Raw genomic sequence first — 20,646 nt, forward strand, 5'->3', positions numbered from 1 at the left:
TTGTTCCTCTCCCCTGGAAGCTGGGCACACAGGGACACAGTTTAGATCTGCCAACAGCAGCATAAGGTGTTGGAAGCAATGGGAGAAGTTGGATTCAGCAGCACTGGGAGTTTCTGTGAAAAGTGATCTTTACGGGTGTATGGGCCTAAAAATCACAGATACAGGAAGTTTTCTTTATTTTCTTTACATCTTTCTGATCTGGACATAGGGAAGTACTTGCTTTCCTCAACTGCTGCTGTGTGGCTCTTTGTGACAGGGAATTAGAGAGAAAATACATCCCTTATAAAAGACAGCCTGCCCTTAAGGAGCAGGGACAGCTTCAAACACAACAGTCTCGTTTTAGCTGCTGCAGGAGGATGGGTGCTCCGTCTTTTAAACAAAGAGCACAATAACCCACAAAACAACTTTACAAGCATAGAGCTGTGTTTGAATTTTAAGGGCAGGGACAGGTCAGAGAGTGTTTCACCCAGCTTTGTTTAACCAGCTCTTTGGAAAGGATTCAAAATAAACCTGTTTGTGAGCTTTTTTCAGTGAGACAAACTGACCCTACACTTGTCCTACCTGGAGCTTACCAAGGTGAGCCTGTCCCTGGTCCATGTGATGCTGACTGCATCTCAACTGCAGTTTCCTCCACCTGAAGTGTGGTTTGACTTAGAGAAGTGCAAAAAGCACCTGTGAAATCCTGTGCTCATTGACAACAGGGTGCTGAGTGCAGGAGGAAAAGCCATTCTCTATGTGCACCCAGCTTTGGAAGGGTTTTTTTGGACCTTGATATGCAGTAGGGCTCTTTCCCTCTCATGGCTCCATGCCAGCAATGAAAGCTCTCTGCAAGTCCTTTCATACTCACGGAGACATCTGTACAGCCCCCAAACCTTCAGCAGATCCACACAGCTGGAAGTGCCTGGACTGTAGTAAGTAACTCTAAAAAATGAAGCTAGAGGAGCAGCATCCAGCTCACTTTCTCAGCTGCCTCCTCTTTTGTGTTTTCCAAGTGAGAAGCAATAAAAGCTGATTGACGTCATTAAAGCCGGCAGATGTGACGGATGCAGACAGCAAATCGGCTGACTGACGAGATGCTGTTTTACTGCTGGGTTTTTGGAGAGGCACCACATTACCAAGGAGGGGACCAAATGCTTGGGGGTTCACCTGGGAGGGGCCAGGGTCTGTGAGTGCCACATTTTCCACCTGCCATTTGTGATGGGGATATAATAGGACAGGCAAGATCCAACACCACTTTTTTTTCCTGATTGCACTGGCCTTGCTCAGGGTTGTTTATTTGGGTTAGGCAGGGGCGTCCCGCCGGCGTGGTGGTGGTAGCGATGCCGAATCCTTTCCCCATTTACGCCGAATGTGTAAATGAGCAGCAGCTGCCTCTGCCCTCCTGTTGCTCAGCATCTCCTGAAATGTGTTGTGAACAGGGACTGAAATAGCAAGCAAATGTCAGTGCTGTGCCAGAGCTGCACCAGGCTGCTCTCCTGCTGCAAAAGGAAAGTTGGAGATGCATAAATCCCAGTTTCTGCAGCGCAGCACTTCAGGGGGGAGGCTGAGCTGGCTCCGGGGTGGTGCTGGGTGAGGGACAATCACTGGCAGGGCTCTCCCCAGGAGAGATGCTCTCACCTCTAGTTCAGAGCAGCAGAGTTAAGGCTGACATTTAAAAAATGGCATTGACATTCAGGCCATTCCATTTTGTGCTCCATGGCTTTGAATCACAGGCTCTGACTTGTGTAGATGGTCACCCAAAGGCGACCTGTATTAAAAGCTGCCTTTGGCTTCACAATTTGGGTGTCACAGTCCAAGTTATACCTGCAGAGCACCTTGCTCTCTGCTTATATCACAGCTTTGCTCCCTGTCTCCTGGACCTGCCCTCTCCCTGTGTGTTCTTCTGTGTCTCCTGGCTGATTTTGCTGCCCAGCTGCAGAGCTCTACAGTGTTGAGCTAATGGCTGGATTTTTCAAATCATGTCAGGAGATTTTGGTTCCTTCCCAGTAAATCCTACAAGGCTGAGCTCCTTGAGCATATCAAGGCCAGGGTCAGGGGGAGGAGACAACTGGGGATAAATAAGTGGACATGAGAGGATGTAGAGTGTCTCAATCAATCTGGAGGGACACAGTCATGGTCACAGAATCACAAGGACCATCAAGTCCAACTGGTCCTGCACAGAACAACCCCAAGACATGCCTGAGAGCATTATCAAAATGCTTCTTGAACTCTGTCAGGCTTGGTGCTACGACCACTTCCCTGGTGAGCCTGTTTCAGTGCCTGATCACACTCTGGGTGAAGAACCTTTTCCTAATTTCCAGCCTAAACTTCTCCTTGACACAGCTTCATGCCGTTACCAGTCCTGTGACTGGTAATATTAATATCACCCAGAACTCTGGCATCGATATGATTCAAACAACCAGGTGATTTCATCAAAGAATTTGCCAGAGCTCATAAACCTGGCTCAGAGACTAGAAACCAAAGTCCCCCTCGTCTTTTTGGGACAAGAAAAGCATCACCTAACAACAATCTTATCCTTGATCCCATCCTCATCCACAGCTTTCTGCAAGCCTGACATCTTTACCAGCAGGAGAATAAAAAGCCTCAGAGAGACAGAGCTGGCAGGAGTGAGCCCTCCGTGCTGCTGCTGCTGCTGCTGCAGATTGGGCACTGATGAAACCATTACTGAGTATGGCCTTCAATTCCTTTTCATTAGACAAATATAACTGGGTGCCCACAACAGTTGTCATTAGTCCCAAAATCATGTATCCCCATCATACTGAATGAATGGTCAGAATACACTACTGAGTCTTACCGTATCTTTTCTGTGTATTCAATTCACTTGTATTAATTGCACTCTAATGCCAGGGAGAACACAGGTCCTCACCAGCTTTATTTCCAGATGGTATTTTGAGCCTAATGTCACAGTGGGAAGTCATAAAATCTCTCCTAGAGCAAATTACCTCAGGAATCAAACAGTTCCATTCTCACTAAGGAAAATGAATTTCTGTAGCCTGAAGAAATAGGTTATATTCCTAGGCTGAGCCCCAGGTGTGCACTGCTGTCCTGCACCTCTGCACCACAGCCTGACTGCTTCCCTGTTTTAAAGCCCACCCAGCTGTATCCTCTTGCTGGATATAGGGTCCTGTAATGCATTTTGAAAACACAGGTTGGCTAGAAAGGAGAAGCAAACCACTACGACTTTACCAGCATAAGGAAGCATTACCTGGGCACGCAGACTTCATATCAAAAAATGTGGAGGAGGACAGATCTCCCCAGGATTTCAGAGTCAAGGGGGAGTGACGGACAAAAGCACATTACTGTAGCACCTCAGGGAGCATTTGGCGATCTCTGAGGAGCTGCTGGCTATACAGTATCCCATAAAGAGGTGTTGGGGCCTCCAAGACCCAGTTAGACTCACCGTGGTTTCGTCTTCATGGAGCACCTGGTCGTAGCCACTCAGCGCGACACAGAAGATGATTGCTGTGACATCCTCAAAGCAGTGAATCCACTTCTTGCGTTCTGATCGCTGGCCCCCGACATCGAAGAGCCTGCAGCATAGGGGAGGACCATCACCACCCACTCCTCCCTAGCTACCAGGGAACTTTAGCATTCTTGGCATTTTCTGACCACATGGGCCCTGGGAGGCTCCAAATACAAAGCAGTGGGTCTTTCACCCCTAGTTTGGTCTTCTCCTCCAGAGCCTGCAGCTGAGGAGGACCAGGAGGAGCAATTACAGACAGGGATGTGGGGACTTGTGGGAGAGCCTTAACAGTGTGCTGGGTCCCAAAGGGTCTGTGGAGGTGGAGACCACACATTCTTGACTTTTATATGCTCTAAATCCTGTTTGTGTGTGGCTTTCTGTCTTTGTGCCCTCTTCTCTCTACTGGATGGCATCATGAGGGTCAATGTATTGTGTTAACTACATGTGACTGACCCACTTAAGAGAAAAGATCTAGCCAAATACTTTTACATTTATGAGGCTTGATCAGATTTGGGGGTCAATCTTGTATTATACATTCCAACAAAGAGGTGTTTGGGTTAGAAGAAGCTGCCATGAGCTTCTATCTTACAGGAAGTGACTTTCAAGACAGGATTGTCAAACATTTCATTTTGTTGACTCTCCAAAATGCTGTGTCTTCTGCAGTGGGAGCTATCCATGCATTAACCAGCAATTTAACAACTTCTTCTTTAGGAAGTATGGGGAAACCCTGTGATAAATAGTGGTTCTGTAAATTTACTGTACGGTTTTAGACTAACCTGAAGTGGAGGTTTTTGAATGTGAAATGGGTTTCTACGATGCCAGTTGTTTTGACCCTGGTTCGGAGAATATCCTGCTCCGTGGGCTGGTAGTCTGCAGCTCCAATTCGATCTAAGCTGTCTAGGTAGCTATGAGAAGAAGGGAAAAGAAAAGAAAACAGCTAAGAATAAGACACACATTAATCTTTGTCAATCTTAGATGAATCCTTCAGCTTCCTATTAATCTTTTCCAATCTCATTTTTCATGGCTGAATGTATTGTAGCTAAAGGAAAAAAAAATCCTATTCTAGGGAAAAACAAACCTCAGTAAGCTAATCATAAAATCTGATAGGGAACTGAAAGCAGGAAATTAAGTGTGGTGTGTTGTGAGTCCCGACTGCAATCTGTGAAAATACACAGTTTTAATATTAACTTGCTATTTTTATCCCCTGAGGAACAAGGGTCCAAATCGGTCCATTGTGCTGGATCCTGTACACACACCTTTTTCTGCAAGGGTTTATTCAGATGAGAGGTTGGAGCATACAGGTCTTGCTCCCAGAACATACAGGTCGAGTCCCCTTTAGAAACACCTCTCTCTGTGCTGGGAAGGGAGGACATGCCGTGCCTTGCTTTCAGTCAGCTCAGATGAAGGGAGATGAATCTGCACAAGTGAGTCACTGCTTCAGTTTGAAATCCAGCATGGGGCTGGGGCTGCGGGAGATGCAGCTCTTGGAAAGAATCCAGGACCCCACCTAAATGGTGATAATCTGAGGGTATAAACTGGGGTTTTGGGGGAGCAGAGGGGAGATTTAGCTTTCTAAAGCACTTGGACAGTTTAAAACATGTAACTTTATTCTGCTTTAGGCTTAAAATCTATGAACACAGGCAATGCCTCGCTAGGCTGAAACTTGTGGTAGGAAGTTCCGTCTTTTGGCATGAAATGTTTGTGTAGAGGAACCCAACAGCTTTGTACATATGACCACAATCCAGTTTTCCATCCACATTCAAGACAATTTTTAAAAACAATTTATAAAGAAAAGAGGAATTGGGATTACAATTTAATACAAATTATAAACACAGAGCTGCATCACACAGCAGTCTTTCTCACCACCATTAAGGCTGCACGCAGACACTCCAGTTTCTCTTAAAAGGGTTTTGATGAGCATTACAGGGCATAAATGCCCACCTCTAGCCCCAGGAGCATCAATCTAATGCACTGAGATGCTTTCAATATACTGTGGATATAATAGAGCATGTCTGCATGAACAGTGATCTTTTCCTTTGATCCACATTCCTGGATGTCACCCAGAGAGGCAGTTGGGCAGGAGGTGACCTGCTGGTGGCAGGACAGGAGGGTACCTATTTAGGTGGCAGAGGATGGCAGCTTTGACCAATGCAACAGGCAGAGAATAAAGAGTAGTAAGAGGAGCCACACAGCTGCAGAGAAGGAAAAGATTTTGTTGTCTCAGGTAAGATTTTGCTGGTGAGTGTGAGATGATATGAGCTGGAGCTGTTCACTCAAGACAGCCATGATGTCTATGCTTGACTTTCAGTTTAGCTAAATGCAATTTCTTTTAAACACAGAGTGTGGATTTAGTCCTGATGAGTAACTAAACCAGCCCCCCTCAGCTCACATGCCTTGCCACAGCACATCCCCTTTGGCCTGAACTTGGCTCTGACCTGCTCCTGGAGATGATATCCCTGCTGCATCCAAAACCAGGAGTAGCTTTCCATTTGTGTCCTGGAGGGAGTGCTCTGAGCCAGGGCTCTAGAGCAGGACACCCGGTGAGCTGGAGCTGTGCACTCTGCTACCCAACAAAACTCCCTGCCACTGTCTCTCATGCCTACCCCACAAGTCTGGAACAACAAACAGACAGCCAAACTCTACACTGAGGTCAAATACAAACCTCACCCTGCTCGTAACACATATTTTCCCTACCCATCATATTTATAATTTATTTTTGCTAAACAATTCCAAGAATCACGTCACCCAGAGAAAAGTATATAAGCTAACCAGGCTTATTTTTGTTGTGCCCTTTTTCAAGCATTTAAAGGCATTGTGGTTTTGTGACAGATGCTCCTTTAATAACCCTATGATGGGCACTGGATGGATGAATGGGGCTTCATTTGAAATCAGATCCTTGGCTGTGACGGCTGAAGCCATGATCAGTCATCTATTCACAACTGGTGTCAACTCCTGTTATTTAAGAGACAGCTGCATCTCTTCACAGGGCCCCGCAGACTGAGGCAGTTCTGCAGTGCTGGTATTCAGAGACCCAGGCTCTCCTCTGTCCTCAGGAACAGAGTACTTCAAGGTGGTGTTAAAAAGTGGACGTGTAAGGGGGGGGGGCTTTCTTTTCCTCTTGCACCTCTTAGCAGTACCCTGAAGTCCTTTATCACTTCCTCCATCTTCATTTTCTGCATTTTCTGATGACCCAACTCTCTTCAATTTAACATTCTGCATTAATTATTCTTGCTTTTGAGATCCTCCTTTTATGCTGGGAGTGCAGCAAATGAAGAAATCTACTGCAAAGCAGCCAAAGGACTCAGGTTCTCAGCAGCACAGTGATGGAGAAGCTTGTTACTGTAATTGCTGCCTTTGACCCACAATGATTTGCTGGTGAATGGCAGCATCACCTAAACTCTGGGCTGTGTGCTGGGATTTCAGGGCATTCTCACTCACACTACAGAATGCCCAGTCCATGGCTCTTCCACACAGCATTCCCCGTGGCTGCCTGACAGCAAGGCAGCTCCAGATTGATTTGATCCTGCATTCAGCCTGGCTCTGAGGCTTGGAAAGCTCTGCCTCCCTTCCCTTGTGATGCAGCCTTTCGTGCCTGGCTCCACCCAAGTTCTCTGGGGGATCAGAGGTTTGGGGAAGCTGGTGCAGCCTGCCAGCCTCTCGAGAGGGCAGGATGATAGTGACAGAGAGAGGGGAGAGCCAAGCAGGATCCATCCCATCTACCCTCTCCTACCTGACAGCATCTAGTTTCTGATCCCAGCTGGGATATCTCCATAGGAACCTCAGCTGGGGGCCCTCTAGCACCTGCTTCCCAGTGCTTAACTGGTGCTCTGGCAGAAGAATACTCAGTATCCCCAGTACTCAACCTTTTCTGGCTGCAGGTGAGCTGAGCTCTGCAAGTCTAGAGCCTTGATGTCACTCCCCCACCAATGCCTCCAGCCTGGCTGCTGGGCACTCCAGCTCCAATACCTGCTTGCCAATACACCCTTTGCCTTTTCTGTTAACTCCTCTCTTCATCTCTTTCCTCATCTCTAGTCTTTTCCAGCACTCTGTGTATTTCTCAATGACTTAAATTCTTTCAGTTGCCTGGGTCTGTTTCTCATCTGTTCCTGGGAGTCTCGATGGGGGTCAGCCATCAATTTATATGAAGTTATAAAACATTTTCAGTGCTGGTTTTGAGGCTGCATTCCAAAACTGTTTAAATCTTTGGCTGCTCTCCCCTAGAGAGAGACTCGGCCTGCAGCAGATATTTCTTCCCCTGCACTCGGCTGCAGCTGAGCTGGACCCTGTCGGTGTGTGCAGCCTATGAAGCTCAGCTGGAGGAGTGTGCCATGGCATGGCTGCCACACTAACACCCAGCTGTGGGAATGGGAGGATCAGCCAGGCTGCTGTTTGGATGCTGAGCTGATTTTAGCTGCTGCTTGTTTTCCTGGGTTCCTGCTGGAGGTATCTCTGAGATGTCATCTCAGAGAGTGCTGGTGCTCCCTGTCCATGCTGCTTGGAAGGACCTGCTGGTGTGAGCCTGAGCTGGGGGAGAATGGTGTACTTCAGGTGTGCCACCTCTTTGGGAACAGGGAAACCCAAGTGGGGACAAATTGCTACACATGGTGCTGGATGCAGCACTCCTGGTATGCCCTTTGAGCTGAAAATCTCAAGGCCAAACTCTTGTGGGAGATAATTAGTTGTCACAGCCAACAGGCTCTATGACACATAATCCCCTCAGAAGCTGGCATCTGTTTAACCAGCAGAAATAAGAGCACTTTGGAGGCCACGGAGTGAGAGCTTGGCTCCCCCTTCCATGTCATCGGTGCTGGCATCAGAGCTCTTCCATTTCCCAGCTCCAGGGTTTGCACGCTGGAGTGGAAGCATATCTGAAATGACACATCAGCTCTTACTTGCAGCCTGCTTTGCCCTGGGTTTGCAGGGGTTAAAAAAAGCTGAAGGAAGGTTAGAAGGTTTGTGAGTATATGAGTAACCCTCTAGCATTTCTGCTCCTGAGCCGAGTAGCTCCATTACTGCTTATATCTTATTTTAAATGCTTTGTTTTGAAGCAGATTGCAGGTTTCTGAGTTACTCAGTTTACCATGCTTAGGAAGGTGAAGCCCAACTATGTTATGCTGCTAAAAGCAAAATGCAGAGGAAATGGCAATTCACAAATACAGGGAGAGGAGATCATTGAACAGAGGCTAAGAAAGGCAGGAGCTCTATACAGGCTAGCTGATAGTGAATAGCTACACACAGTTGTATTGCCCCTTCGTTTGCTGTTTCCAAGAGCATCTGGTAGCAGCACTGTTGATGCCAGAGACACTGCGTGGAGAAAAGGAACTTTTGTCCAGGTGTCCCACAGGAACAGCTCAGCGGCAGCAGCCTTCGTGCAGTGTGTGCACAGGGACCCCTCCCCAGGCTCTCAGCTACCATGGGAACCTTCTCCCAGGACTGTGCTGCCTATGCCAAAAGCTCCACTGGCTGCTTTCTTGGATGAAGAAGTGCAGCTGAGGTTGGAGGCTGTGGTCAAGGCTGGATACCTGCGGCAAAGCTTACACAGACGGACATTCACGTCTGTTGAGCATCATGGCAATAGGACAGTTAAATGTCTGTTGGATTTTTCCTTGCCTTGAGCATGACACCTTTGCAGTTTTTTTGCATCATCCAGCTCCCCCTGTGCACACCCAAGGTGGTCACACTGTGCTGATACCACGGTCACATCCTCAGTGCTCAATGAGCTGCGGTGCAGCAGCAGCCACAGCTGGGTCTTGGTCTGGGGCAGGTCTACAGGGAGTGGGAGCTGGAGCTTCAAGACAGCAAGCCTGGAGACAGCAGCATCTTCCCAGTGGCTCCTCCACCTCGGCTGTCCTGAGTTCTGGCCATGTCTCTTCCATGAAGGAAAGGCCATGTGTGTGTGGGACACCCCAGCCTCGATTTGTTGGCTTGTGTTGTATTTGATGAGGAAGCAGATCCCCATTTGTCAACACATGCAGCTGAGTCACTGCTGGGTTATTTTGGACTCTGTGTACTGAGGCACTCAAGGGGCAGCTCCAACACCGTGTCCTGGCAAACACTGAGTTTTTAATCAAGGTTGTCACAAGTAGGATCCACCTCATCTAAATCTAAATCTAAATGCTTAGGTAAAGATGGCTCTACCTGAGCACTCCTTCCTTGCACATGGATGGAAGGCTACCTGTGTCTGATCTTATCTTCCACCTCATCTTCTTCCTTTCTTTCAATGATGAACACACAGTTCAATGTATATTTAGCATTAAAACCATTTAATATTTAGTGACTGTAGAGTAAGCGTTCAGAGGATAAGCACTGGGTTTAAGGGAGTGTCAGTAGTGGCTCTACAACAGCAGAGTAAACTCCTGTAGTATCTCCTACCAGAGAGCAAAACCATGTGGGCACTGCTGCCTGAAGGTGTGATACAGGTTGGTTTGGCTGCCCAGGGCAGCTGGTGCTGGGCAAGTATCCAGAGGTCATGGCACCACAGTTTTTTTCTGCAGACACTATGTACAGTCATATCTGCTGTTATATTTGAGGGAAAGGGGAAAATCAAGCACAGCCCACTCTCAGAATCCGGCACCCATCCAGCACACATAGAGGTGATGTCACAGGTGTCTTAAATAATCATCAGTTATGAAAGGCTTGAAATGTTGCCAAGCAGTGGCATCGTGTCCCTTCAGGAATCAAACCTGTCTAAAGGCAGAGACTGTGCAGAACCCTCCTCTCCTCCTAAGAAAAGCCAGAAGGTGGTACACACTGTTCCTGAGGCATTTCCAGGTGGGTTATGGCAAGCAGGGAAAAGACCTTAGATGATAAGTAACTCAGCTAAGAGGGCAAGAACATTATCTGGTGTTTTCTCAGTCCAGCCTAGAGAAGGAAGGTCTTGGGAATTTGCTCCTGGACTTTGGGTTATGCATTTGGTGTTTCTGGCTGTGTTCCTCCATCAGCCAGCCCTGCCTCCATGGCAATCACATGAATTACATGGCAAGCTCTGCTGTCTTGCTGCTGCTCCTAATGATACATCTCATCTCAGGTCCAATCAGATGAGATACCAGCATGAAAACTCCCCAACTTCCTTCCCCTAACTAAATCCAACCAGTGACAGGTCACTTCTGGTGCCTGCTTCTTTGTAGGCTGCTAACAGCTGGAGTGATGGTCACCAGGCTCAGGGATTACTGGAGTTACTTTCCTGAAAGAATCTTGCTGGATCCCAGGGGTTTTCATCACTCTTCCTTGATGTGGTCCTGCCATTAAAGGAATGGTCCCTGCCATTAAAGGAAGGTGCCAAATCTTGACAAAAAAGATGCTGAGTTGAGATGCATTTTTTACTTTTTTAGCCCTGCACCGAAGCAAGGCTGTACAGGGCTTGTACATCAAGATCAACTTGACAAGTTGATACTAATACTAATGATAGGCAGGAGGAGTGAATAAAAGCAGGTTGGAGTTTAGCTGTCCTAGTTAGACTTGCAGTTTTCCAAGGCATGACTGGATCCAGAATAATTTTTAGCATCACATGTGGATGAGCAGAGTCACTAAATAGCAGCTGTGTAACAAAGGTACTTGAGGACATGAGGGGTCTCCAGGTCTAAGTGCTGGCTGGCTTTGCTTGCAGGTGGCAGTTTGGCCAACTCCTTACTGCTGGAATTAAAGGCCACTGTGTTATGGTCTGAGTTTGTGACCAGAGAGCTCTGGCTGGAGGTGAGGTGGGTTTTGGAGGAAAAGCAAGCATGAGCAACTCACCCAGAAAGGATTTTGGAGGGGCCCTGGGAGAGGAGATGTGGACTCATCTTTCTGCATTGAAGCTTGAAAATTCGATGGGATGCAAGAGGGGATGATAAAGATTTTTTTTTTTTTGACATATAGGAGCCCTTACAAAATAGAAAAACAATGCGTCTGGGTCAGACCAATGACTCACCTAGCTTAGCTAGTGTCCAAGAGCAGATGTTAAGAGAAAAGTACGAATACAGAGCAAGTATGCAGTATTCAGATTTCCCAGCCTCCAGTACTTCATATGGATAACAGAGTTTCAAAGAGAAGTGTGATATCTTTATATTTATTACCCCTCAATGATTTTTCTTCCAGAAATTTGTCTAGGCAATTTTTGCAGCAATTTAAACTTCTAACAACCACATCTGCAGCAAGGAATTTCCAAGCTCAGCTACCCTGTCTGTGAACAAACCGGCTCTTTCTGGTTTTTAAACTGCCATGTTAGAGTTTAACTTTGTTAATCTTTGAATGGGAACAGCTGTCCTCTCTCCGCTCTATCCTCCACTTGTTTCTCTGTAGACATCTCTGAGACCTCCACAACATCTGATGGGGAGCATCTTTACTCTGCTACCAAGACATTACTGCACAGAAGCACTTTGGAGCCTTTCGTCACATAGGAAGGGGTTTTCCTCATCTCCCAAATCCTACCTGAGATGGAGAAAGGAGAGAGCCATAGCTGCCTTGTTCTACAAGTGACCATCTGTTTTATGGTCACTGAATCCGATGCTACTTGGAGAACCAGGCAGTGTAATGCCACATCCCCGGGGCTGCTCCATGGGGCACATTTGGTGACCACAGTCCAACAATGCTGAGACCCCTTTTAGCAGTGTCCTCATCTGGGCAATGCCACTGTTTTATATAAAGTCTGTGATTTAAATTGTTGTTTAGCGCAGAGCTGCTGACCACAAGGCAACCTTGCCTTTGTTTTATGAGCAAAGGATTTTTACAGGGGCTGGCTGTGTCTGTCCAGTGGCTCTGCGTAAGCCCGGGATGACGCATGGCTCAGGCTGTGCAAGGTCTTTGCTCCTGGTGGCCCTGCACGCAGGTGTCCTCTGCACAGCAGGGCAGATGCAGGCACTGATCGAACTTCGGCTGAAGCAGAGGAAAGCTCAAAGCTCCAGCCTTGCCTCTGCTTTACATCTCTGCTTCTTTCTGACACCCAGCTCTGAAGGACAGTAGCTGAGCTGGGAAAGGGATGAGGAATGGTGGGACCTGGAACCCTGGAAATGAGCAGGATCTGTGCCTAAACCTTTATGCAAGAGTCAGTGGGCTTGAAGCTTTTTTTGCTTTGCTCCAGGACTGCTGTTATAAGCCTGCTGACAGTGGAGCTGATGGTTTTCTGTACTGTAAAAAGAAGGAAGGAAAGAAAAGGAGGGGCTAAAAATAAGCCCCGGGGAGTTTGGGATAATGAAGGGCTTGTTCTGGGAAGGAGTCTTGCTCACAGAATGCAGGCCCCGTGCTGCAGTGGGGCCCCTGATGCATTCACAAGCATCTGCTGAGCCCTAACAAGGGAGACAAATCAACGAATCCAGTTTGCTGCATGCACAGCCCCCAGTGAGCACACCAGCACAGGCACGAAGGATCACTCACCCCAGTGCTCCTTGCATTGCACAGCAGACGATTCAATTTGGCCCCAAGGACAAATGAGCTAATTACTCAGAATTACTCCAGCCCTGGAAAGCAGACAGCTGGGACCACAGATGAAACCAGTCCCACAGACTTTAACCTTTTGATCAGCCGCTGGCCAGAGATATTCATCAGGGTGTACACAAAGGCCTGGGACATCTATTTACACACTTGTTGGTGAAGCAGCATTAATATCTCTGTTTCTAAGCTGGGAGAAAAAAATTAGATATAGCTGCAGTGTTTTGTAGTGCTCAGTGTCTGTCGGCAGCAGGGATAGCACTGGTGAGGGATTTAGATCTAACGCTGCGAAGGAAAGCATCACTTAATGAGATCTGTGTTCTCGTATCAAGAAGCTGGAGGATGCCCATGGCTGGATGACGGTGCAATTACGAGGAGTGGGATAGGTCTGTCGGGAGCTGACTTCAATCAGGGGCCTCATTTATCCACTCACCCTGCTGAGGAAGATGCACTGCTGGTGATGGAGTGGGAATTGTATCTCTGGATTTTCTCATTTGTCCATTTTCCTGATCTATTAGCAAGCTATGGGGATTTCTGCTTTCAAATGTCATTTAAGCATCCCTGCCAAAAACGCTGGGTACCAAAATCAGCCAGTGCTCTGCCATGGACAAATGTGATTCATAGGTAGCAAAAGCGAAACCTGGAAATTTTACCCTTGGCTGCACACTAAAAATATCTTAGTTATCCCAGACATAGGTGGATCTCTTGGGCATGTAAAATCTGTGCTACGCAAATGGACTTTCTGGTCCTTCTCAGCAGCTGTCAGGCTGAGGCTCCTTCGAGAACAGCTTTGCTTGTGGTATTGCAGCATTTTGGTTTCAGTCCAGGCTGATCCAGAAGCAGAGGCACGTAAGGGAAAATTCATGGCGTTTCTCATCCCTTCAGAAAATGTTCAACCGAATCGTTGTCAGGAGAGGATTTGTTTATCATATACCAAAATAGCTTGATTGTTCTCACCAGGAAAGGCTGTCACCTGCTGGCCCCCCATTTTTCCTTTCTCCCTCTTCTACTGGCACAAGCAACCTCAGAGGTCTATTACCATAGTCTCCTGTCACCACACACCCACCGCTGGGGTTAGGCTCCTGCATCCTCCAGACAGAGGTTTGGGTCGCTCCCAGGTGTCTGCAGGAGCGGGCTATCCCTGTGCTCATGACACATGCTTATGGCACGCCATGGGCCAAGGTGCTGCAGTAAACAAGGTGGGCGGACCAGGAGTACCTGGTGGGAGAGTGCTTGTGGGAGAAGTTTGAATTGACCCAGGAGCACTTCAATTCCAGTGGGAGGATGGAGCTGGGCCAGAGAGACATTAGGTCTGAAAAACATCAGGAGTTCTTCCAGAAGTCGTGGGCTTTATTGCCAATAAATGCCTTTGGTGTGCTTCCTCTTGGTTGCAGGAGGGGAGGAGAGCACCTCAAGCAGATGGCTCGTTAGCAAAGCACTGCCCCTGCTCCCTGCTGCTGGAGCACCTCAGCTCTTTCTGAGCCGACTGATGTGTCCTCCCAGCCTCCCACTGGAGCAGGGAAATACTATCAATCACGCTTGCTTTAGGAGGAATAGAAGTATTAAGGGGGTAGATGGTTTTCCTGAGGACATGATGGGAAGTCTGTGGTGGGACTTGGAAGTCACTATGGGTTCCCTAAAGTGCAGTCAGAAGCTTTGACCACAAGACCTTTCCATACTGAGTTTTATAACCCTCAAGCAATATTCTTCCATGCTTTTAATAGAGATTTTGCCCACTTAGGGGCAGGTACTGCAAGGCTGGTAGAAACTGAACGTATTATATTAAGGCCTACTATAAGAAAGAAATATATTCCCTACAAAAAGAGCTGATAAAATGGTGTTACAACTGATGATTAAATCACAAGTTAACCCAAGAATTTGAATGGAGATAAATAAACACTTTCTTCTTTTTCTTTGGTGAACAAACAAGGCTGAAAATGGATGTTGTCATGTACCTTTCTGCTCCATCCAATGTAATTTCATGCATTCCTTTATGGATTTTGATGAGTTCTGCAGATCAATGACACAGCACTTAAACACAAGCTAAGCAGTAATTACAGATGCATGCAAGATTTATTTCATCTGGTGGCACTGCACCAGCTGATGGAAGGATCAGCCGTATCCAATCAATGTTTGAAGCTTCTCAAAATACAGAGGTTTTTTGGCTCCCACTGCAAAGTGAAAATAGAAATAACCTCCTGAATCCCAGGAATGTCTCCTTAGGTCCATACAGGGTGAGGCTGCAGGATGGATCTGGGTCATATCTACACTGTTGCTTGTCCCCTTTCCTTTGCATCCCCATAAATATTTTTCTTGTGGGGTCTTCTTCACATGCTCACTGCATGACTCACTTGCCCCTAGGGCTGAGGACTGGAGTGACGGGATTTAAGGCATAAGTAAGGAAAAAGAAGAAGAAGCATTGCAGAGAAAGGGGCCACGGAGCAGGCATATCCCATGTGCCCAGGCCTGGCGTGCACAGGCAGGGAGCCAGCGTGACGTGTCACACTGTGGTACAAAGGGAGCAGCTGGGAGACTGCAGCCCAAACCACGGAGGTGCGTAATGTGGCACTGTTGTTATGGGAACATGTGGCAGCAGAGGCAAGGTAGCATGTGTAAAGAAAGAAAGGAACTGGATTTTGTCCAATGTTTCTTCAGGCTTTCCCTGTTGATGTGAGTTATACGCTCATATAGGAGGTCTCCCCTTCCATGGAGCAAAGCTGCTTGCTCCCCACTGTGACCACAGGATGCCCTGACAAGCCAGGGGGTCCCACGCTGGGACTTCACAGAGGGTGCTAATCCTACACCTTGCACTGCCAGCCCTGCATGCAGGTGGGACTGGATCAAGACTGTGCATCAGGAGATGCAGCTCTTTATCACGTGTGGGAAAGAGGCTCTTCCATCCCCAAGTGTGATCCCCTGGCCCGGGTATAGGTAGTTGAGCTCCTGGGCAGAAATGTGCAGCTTTTTTTCCTGAATTTGTTTGTAACTTTTGCATTTGTGTCATTTCTTTGTTTATGCATTTTTGTTCAACGAGAAGGCCCCCTGAGGATTTCTTCATGTGAAGTTGTTACTTTAACATTAGTTTAATTTGAACAAAGGCTTTTGCCTGGACTCCATTATGGATTCCCAGCTCTCAGCATCTGCTAACTAGCATCAGCCACCTCTTGTCTCTTTCTTTCTCCTATTCCTGCCCATGGCAGATTTGGCCTCACTGCTCAGCACGCTGGTGCAGTATTTCTCATGTTGGGGACTGCAACACTGTGGATCTGTTTAACTGCAAATGTTTAAACTGACATTAATGATGCTCAGTAGGATGTACTGGCTGGTGTTTTCCTGAAGGAGGATTTGGAAATGGTTCTTATGCTATTGCCAAACCTTACATACCAACAGCAATATTGAGGGATTGATTTATACCATTGAAAGTGCTGTAAAAGCTTCAGAGCTACAGTGATGGCTCTCACACGGTGTTTCATGGACCAGGCTTGCAATTTTAGAGCACTAAATTTCTTTTCAGTGCTGGTCCCAGAAAACGTGCTGCTCAGCATTGGGGTGACAATGTAGCCCAGTAAAGAAGGGGTTACCATGACACAAAGTGCATTGTAAATCCCCAGCAAAAGACTTGGACTAACCACCAAAACCAGAGCTGACACTTCCTTGGCATGGCTTCATGGTGTGGTTTGTGCCTGGCTTCCCTCTCCCCTGTATTTCTTCCTTCCCCTCTCAGCAGCATGGAGTAGGTGCTGCCTAAAATCTAGGCTCAGAACCATTTCTCCTCTTTTTTTCCCTAATAAATTCAGTCTCAGGAGAGTCTCAGGGTGCCCAGGGACCTTTGAGGAGGTCCCTTCTCCAGGCACTCAAGCATTCAAATACATTAAACATATTGGAGGTGGGGAAGGTTGTAAGCATGAGGATTTTGGCACAAGGATGGGTGTTCACTCGTGTTCTCCAGCCTCCTTCTGCTGTCACGAGCAAACTAAGCAACCCTGCCCAGAGCCTGTGCCCACAAAGCAGAGTGAGTGTGTGCCTGTCCCTGACAGCCCCTGCAGGAATACCCTGAGAGCCTGAGCTGGGCAGGGGGAGAGGCAGATGGGGGACTTACAGGGTTTTCTGGGTGGACTGATAATACAGGAGTTTTGAGTTTGGATTTGTGCAATATGTCAGTGGTCTGAAGGCAAGGAACATATATGGGGAAGATGAAACAATAGTTCATAGACAGTCTCTTTTATTTTTACTGTAATAGTGTAAAAGGTGCAGATGAATGGACTGATATGAATCTAGCACTAGCTAGTCCCAACTAGTGTGTTTTTTAGGAAAAAATTATAGGAAAAGGTCAAAAATCTATCTGCAGTGTATTAGGCCCCCTATGCTGATGGGGCTCATGCCCAGCTTCTATGGAGCAGTGCTGTGGCACCATCACATTTGTCTGCCTTCAGTTCTTCTGCCCAAATCAATGGTAGTCTCATTTGTGTGTGCTCTGGGGAAAAACAGGTACAAACAAACCCCTTGTCAGGTTTCGAAGAGAGAGAGGAGGCAGGAAGGCCACCCCTGGCACTGACCCAGCTCTGGAGTGCCTGTCTCCAAAGGGCTGCACTGAAATCCCAAGGAAAAGCACAGCTCCCTCGCCACTTGCACCTAAATGGCCCCGGTACCAGCTTTCTCCTAAGACACTCCCTTTACATGCCACACACATGGCACTGGCCATGTCCAAACACGTGGCCATGCTGCTGAGTCCTGGAGAAAGGACCCCATATTTCCCCTCTTCCCATGGAAAATGCAGCTTGATGGCTTGGGGTTGAATGTTGGCTCAGCACAGGGCCTGGATAAGCAAGACACGAAGTGCTGTTCGCTCCAGGGCTAATTAGAGCTATTGTATCAATTAGTCTGTGAAAGAATCAGTGCCTTGAGCTCCACACAGCGAATCCCAGCCCACAGAACCATCTTGGCCAGGTGCTGGGACTCTGCTCCCATGGGGCTCTCCCAGCCCCACTGCCATGCTCTGCCTGCCCAGCCCCACCAGCTCCTGCCTTGCTCTGCTGCTGCCTCTGCTGCTCTCGCCACCGTGGACGTCAGCAGCTCATAAACAGCAGTGTGTTACTGTCCCCACTGCGGACCCAAGACAAGGAGCTTCAGCCTGCTGGCTGACAGGCACCATGGGCTCCCAGGGGGCTGGGGAGCTCTGCCTTCCTAGCAGAGGCTTCATGGGCACAGATCTGGTGCTTCAAACCCATCATTGCTGAGTCCTATGATCTTGTGTTTTTACGTCGTGTCACAATGTTTGCTACATCCTTTTTTTTTTCCCTTCATTTTTGTTCTCTCAAGCCCCTCAAGGCTGGATATTAGATGGGCTATTTGCTTAAGGAAATAAAAAAGGGCTTTCCAGCTCTCCTGTTCACAGACAAAAGGCTTCAAAGTACAAGCCAGAGGGTTTAGGAAGCAGCAGATAAAAGCAATTTTCCAATGGTTGTCTTAATACATAATTCTGAAAAACAGGGAGTTTTAGCTAAGCTTGTGATTGGTTTTGGATTTAACTCCTAACCTTAAAGATGGATTTTGGATAAAACTCCTAACCTGAGCATGGGAATGCTGCATTCTTCTAGTGGGAAGGGTGCATGTGTGTGCACTGTCTGGTCCCCAAGAGGGGGTGGGGGAAATGAGTGGCAGCAGCTGCACACCTCTAGCAGTCACTCAAAAGCTTTTGGAGGTCTCCTGCACCATGGGGCCTGATGAATTGCACCACTCTGGCACAGGGTGTGCCCTGAGCAGGGGCAGGATGGGGAATGGGATGATCCATGGAGGAACTGGAAACTGTGAAGGAGGAGGAAAGGAAGATAACTGCATCCTGAGCACACAGAGCTGCTCTGTCCTGCTTGGTAGGGCTTGTCCTGGCCTGGAGTGGCTCCGCCTGCGCTGTTCACCCCATGGCTGGTGCAGGCAGCTCTGCCCCAGAGCTCCCAATGTGCTGCTACATGCTCCCTGGACTGCAGCAAAGTCCTTTTTCAACTTTTCCTTCCAAACTGGGATGCTTTCTGGGATAGAATTTGGGGGGGGGAGGGAGGAGGGGGGGAGGGCACAGGCAGCTGTGCAGCATCTCTCCCTCATACCACCACCGCTGGTGCCTGCAGACCTGTGTGGAAGACAGCTTGCTCCATCCTGGAGCCTGGCTACAAAGAAATTCCTGCGTTCCTGCCATTCTTTGCCATTTAAGGTTTCAAACGGATAGCAAATACATCAGGAAACCACACGCCACCGACATGCTCACCTCCCAGCATCACAGATGGTGCCAGACCTGACGCCAGCCGTGTGAAGAGCCTCAGCATGGTGGTCTCCTGACAGATTTTCCTGCAGACACACTGCAGAATCAGGGGGCTGAGAGCAGCCGGATGGCCCCCACGTGGTCACACATGTTGCTGGGGGACAGGGCTCAGAGCCCCCGGTGCACAGAGCTGGGTGCTGACTAGCTGGCATAAAGCAGGAATCACACACATGGGGGGACATATGCTTTGCCAGAGCTATCCAGTTCCCTAGGGATCTTCTAGAAGTAATAGGATGCCCCGAGAGCCTCTCTGGTGCACCTCGCAGCGGATACCCCATCTCCTGCCCTCAGCCTGTGTGAGTGATGCTGTTTGTCTTGCAGGGCAGGCTGTGATGGTGGAGCTGGGGGTGCATGGTACATCAAACCTCAAGGTGCAGAAAGGGAGAGGGAAGCTTGGGTTCCTTGGCTGCAGGGGAGGAGGAGCAGGGGCTGCAGGTTCCCAGGAGAGTTTGGACTGCCTGGCTGTGAAGCTGCATCCCAGCACTGCCATGCCCTGGTGTGAGGAGGAGGCTGGGGTGAAAGGGGGGAGAGACAGTGAGGGGCTCACTGCAGGGTGTGAGTGCTGCCTGTGGAAGGGCGGAGCTGGTGGGAGAAGGGGGCTGCAGCCAGCAATAGGGGCAGCAGTGAAAAAACAAACCGAACGGAACAAAAAAAACAACCCCAACCTTTGGTGGCAGCCTGCCAGCTCCAGCTGGTTTCATAAGGACATTTCAGCCTAAAAATACACAAATACTGAGCCAAAAAAAGTCAAATCTTTCTGCGCCGAATCTGTCACCCACAGCCCTTCACAAGGCAGGAAGAAATTCCTGTTGGGTCTGTCAGTCAGAGATGAGAACAGATTATCCGGGGTGCAGGACTACAGTTCAGCAGGTTTCCTTGGGGGGATGCCCTGTGCTGTGTTTATAGATGGTGCTGGCTGCTCCTTGTCACTAAGCAAAATGTGAAAGGAGAAGAAATAGTTTCCAAGTTCTTGCAGTGTCTCCTCCTCCAGGCAGTGTGAACTACCTCAGCTCCTACCCTTTTGGGTGTGAGCTTTGCCAAAATGGGGACAGCCCTGATATGATAAGCCCATTTAATTGTGTCTCATTAAATACCAATTTATTTAGTCAAGATGTCAAGATTTTACTAATCCCAGGCCAAAGACAACACTGTTACGATGCAACACAGAATGAAAAATGGCAGGGAGGTGGCACGTACTGCTACGCCTTTGTCCTCAAGGAATGAACTACCTATCAAGGAATGAGCTACTACAGAATAGCTTCTCTGCTCCTCCTTGCAGGGCAGTCTGTATCTCCTGCTCTCTTCAGAGCCCAAAAGAAAGTGGGTCTGGTGGAGCTCTCCCTCTGCCCTGGGGTCCGAGAGGGCCCAAGTGGGATGGGCACTATAATGAGTTCCAATGTCTTATGATGAGGCTGTGTTATGCAGAGTCCTGCAGACCTCTGCCTGTGAGTTTTCTGCCAAAGAA

At 48.2% G+C, this 20,646-nt stretch overlaps 1 protein-coding gene across 2 annotated transcripts in view; it reads right to left on the minus strand.

Moving 5' to 3' along the window:
- Positions 1 to 20,646, minus strand: part of GNAO1 (G protein subunit alpha o1) — a 145,606-nt gene that overhangs the window by 21,967 nt on the left and 102,993 nt on the right. For both annotated transcript variants that reach the window (XM_048316994.1, XM_048316993.1), the window contains exons 5-6: positions 4,240 to 4,368; positions 3,401 to 3,530 (exon numbers count right to left, since the gene is read on the minus strand). In XM_048316994.1, the coding sequence (XP_048172951.1) occupies positions 3,401 to 3,530; positions 4,240 to 4,368 (259 nt within the window). The remainder of the gene's footprint in view (positions 1 to 3,400; positions 3,531 to 4,239; positions 4,369 to 20,646) is intronic.

Source organism: Corvus hawaiiensis, chromosome 12 (genome assembly GCF_020740725.1).
Source record: "Corvus hawaiiensis isolate bCorHaw1 chromosome 12, bCorHaw1.pri.cur, whole genome shotgun sequence".
Lineage (NCBI taxonomy): Eukaryota > Metazoa > Chordata > Aves > Passeriformes > Corvidae > Corvus > Corvus hawaiiensis.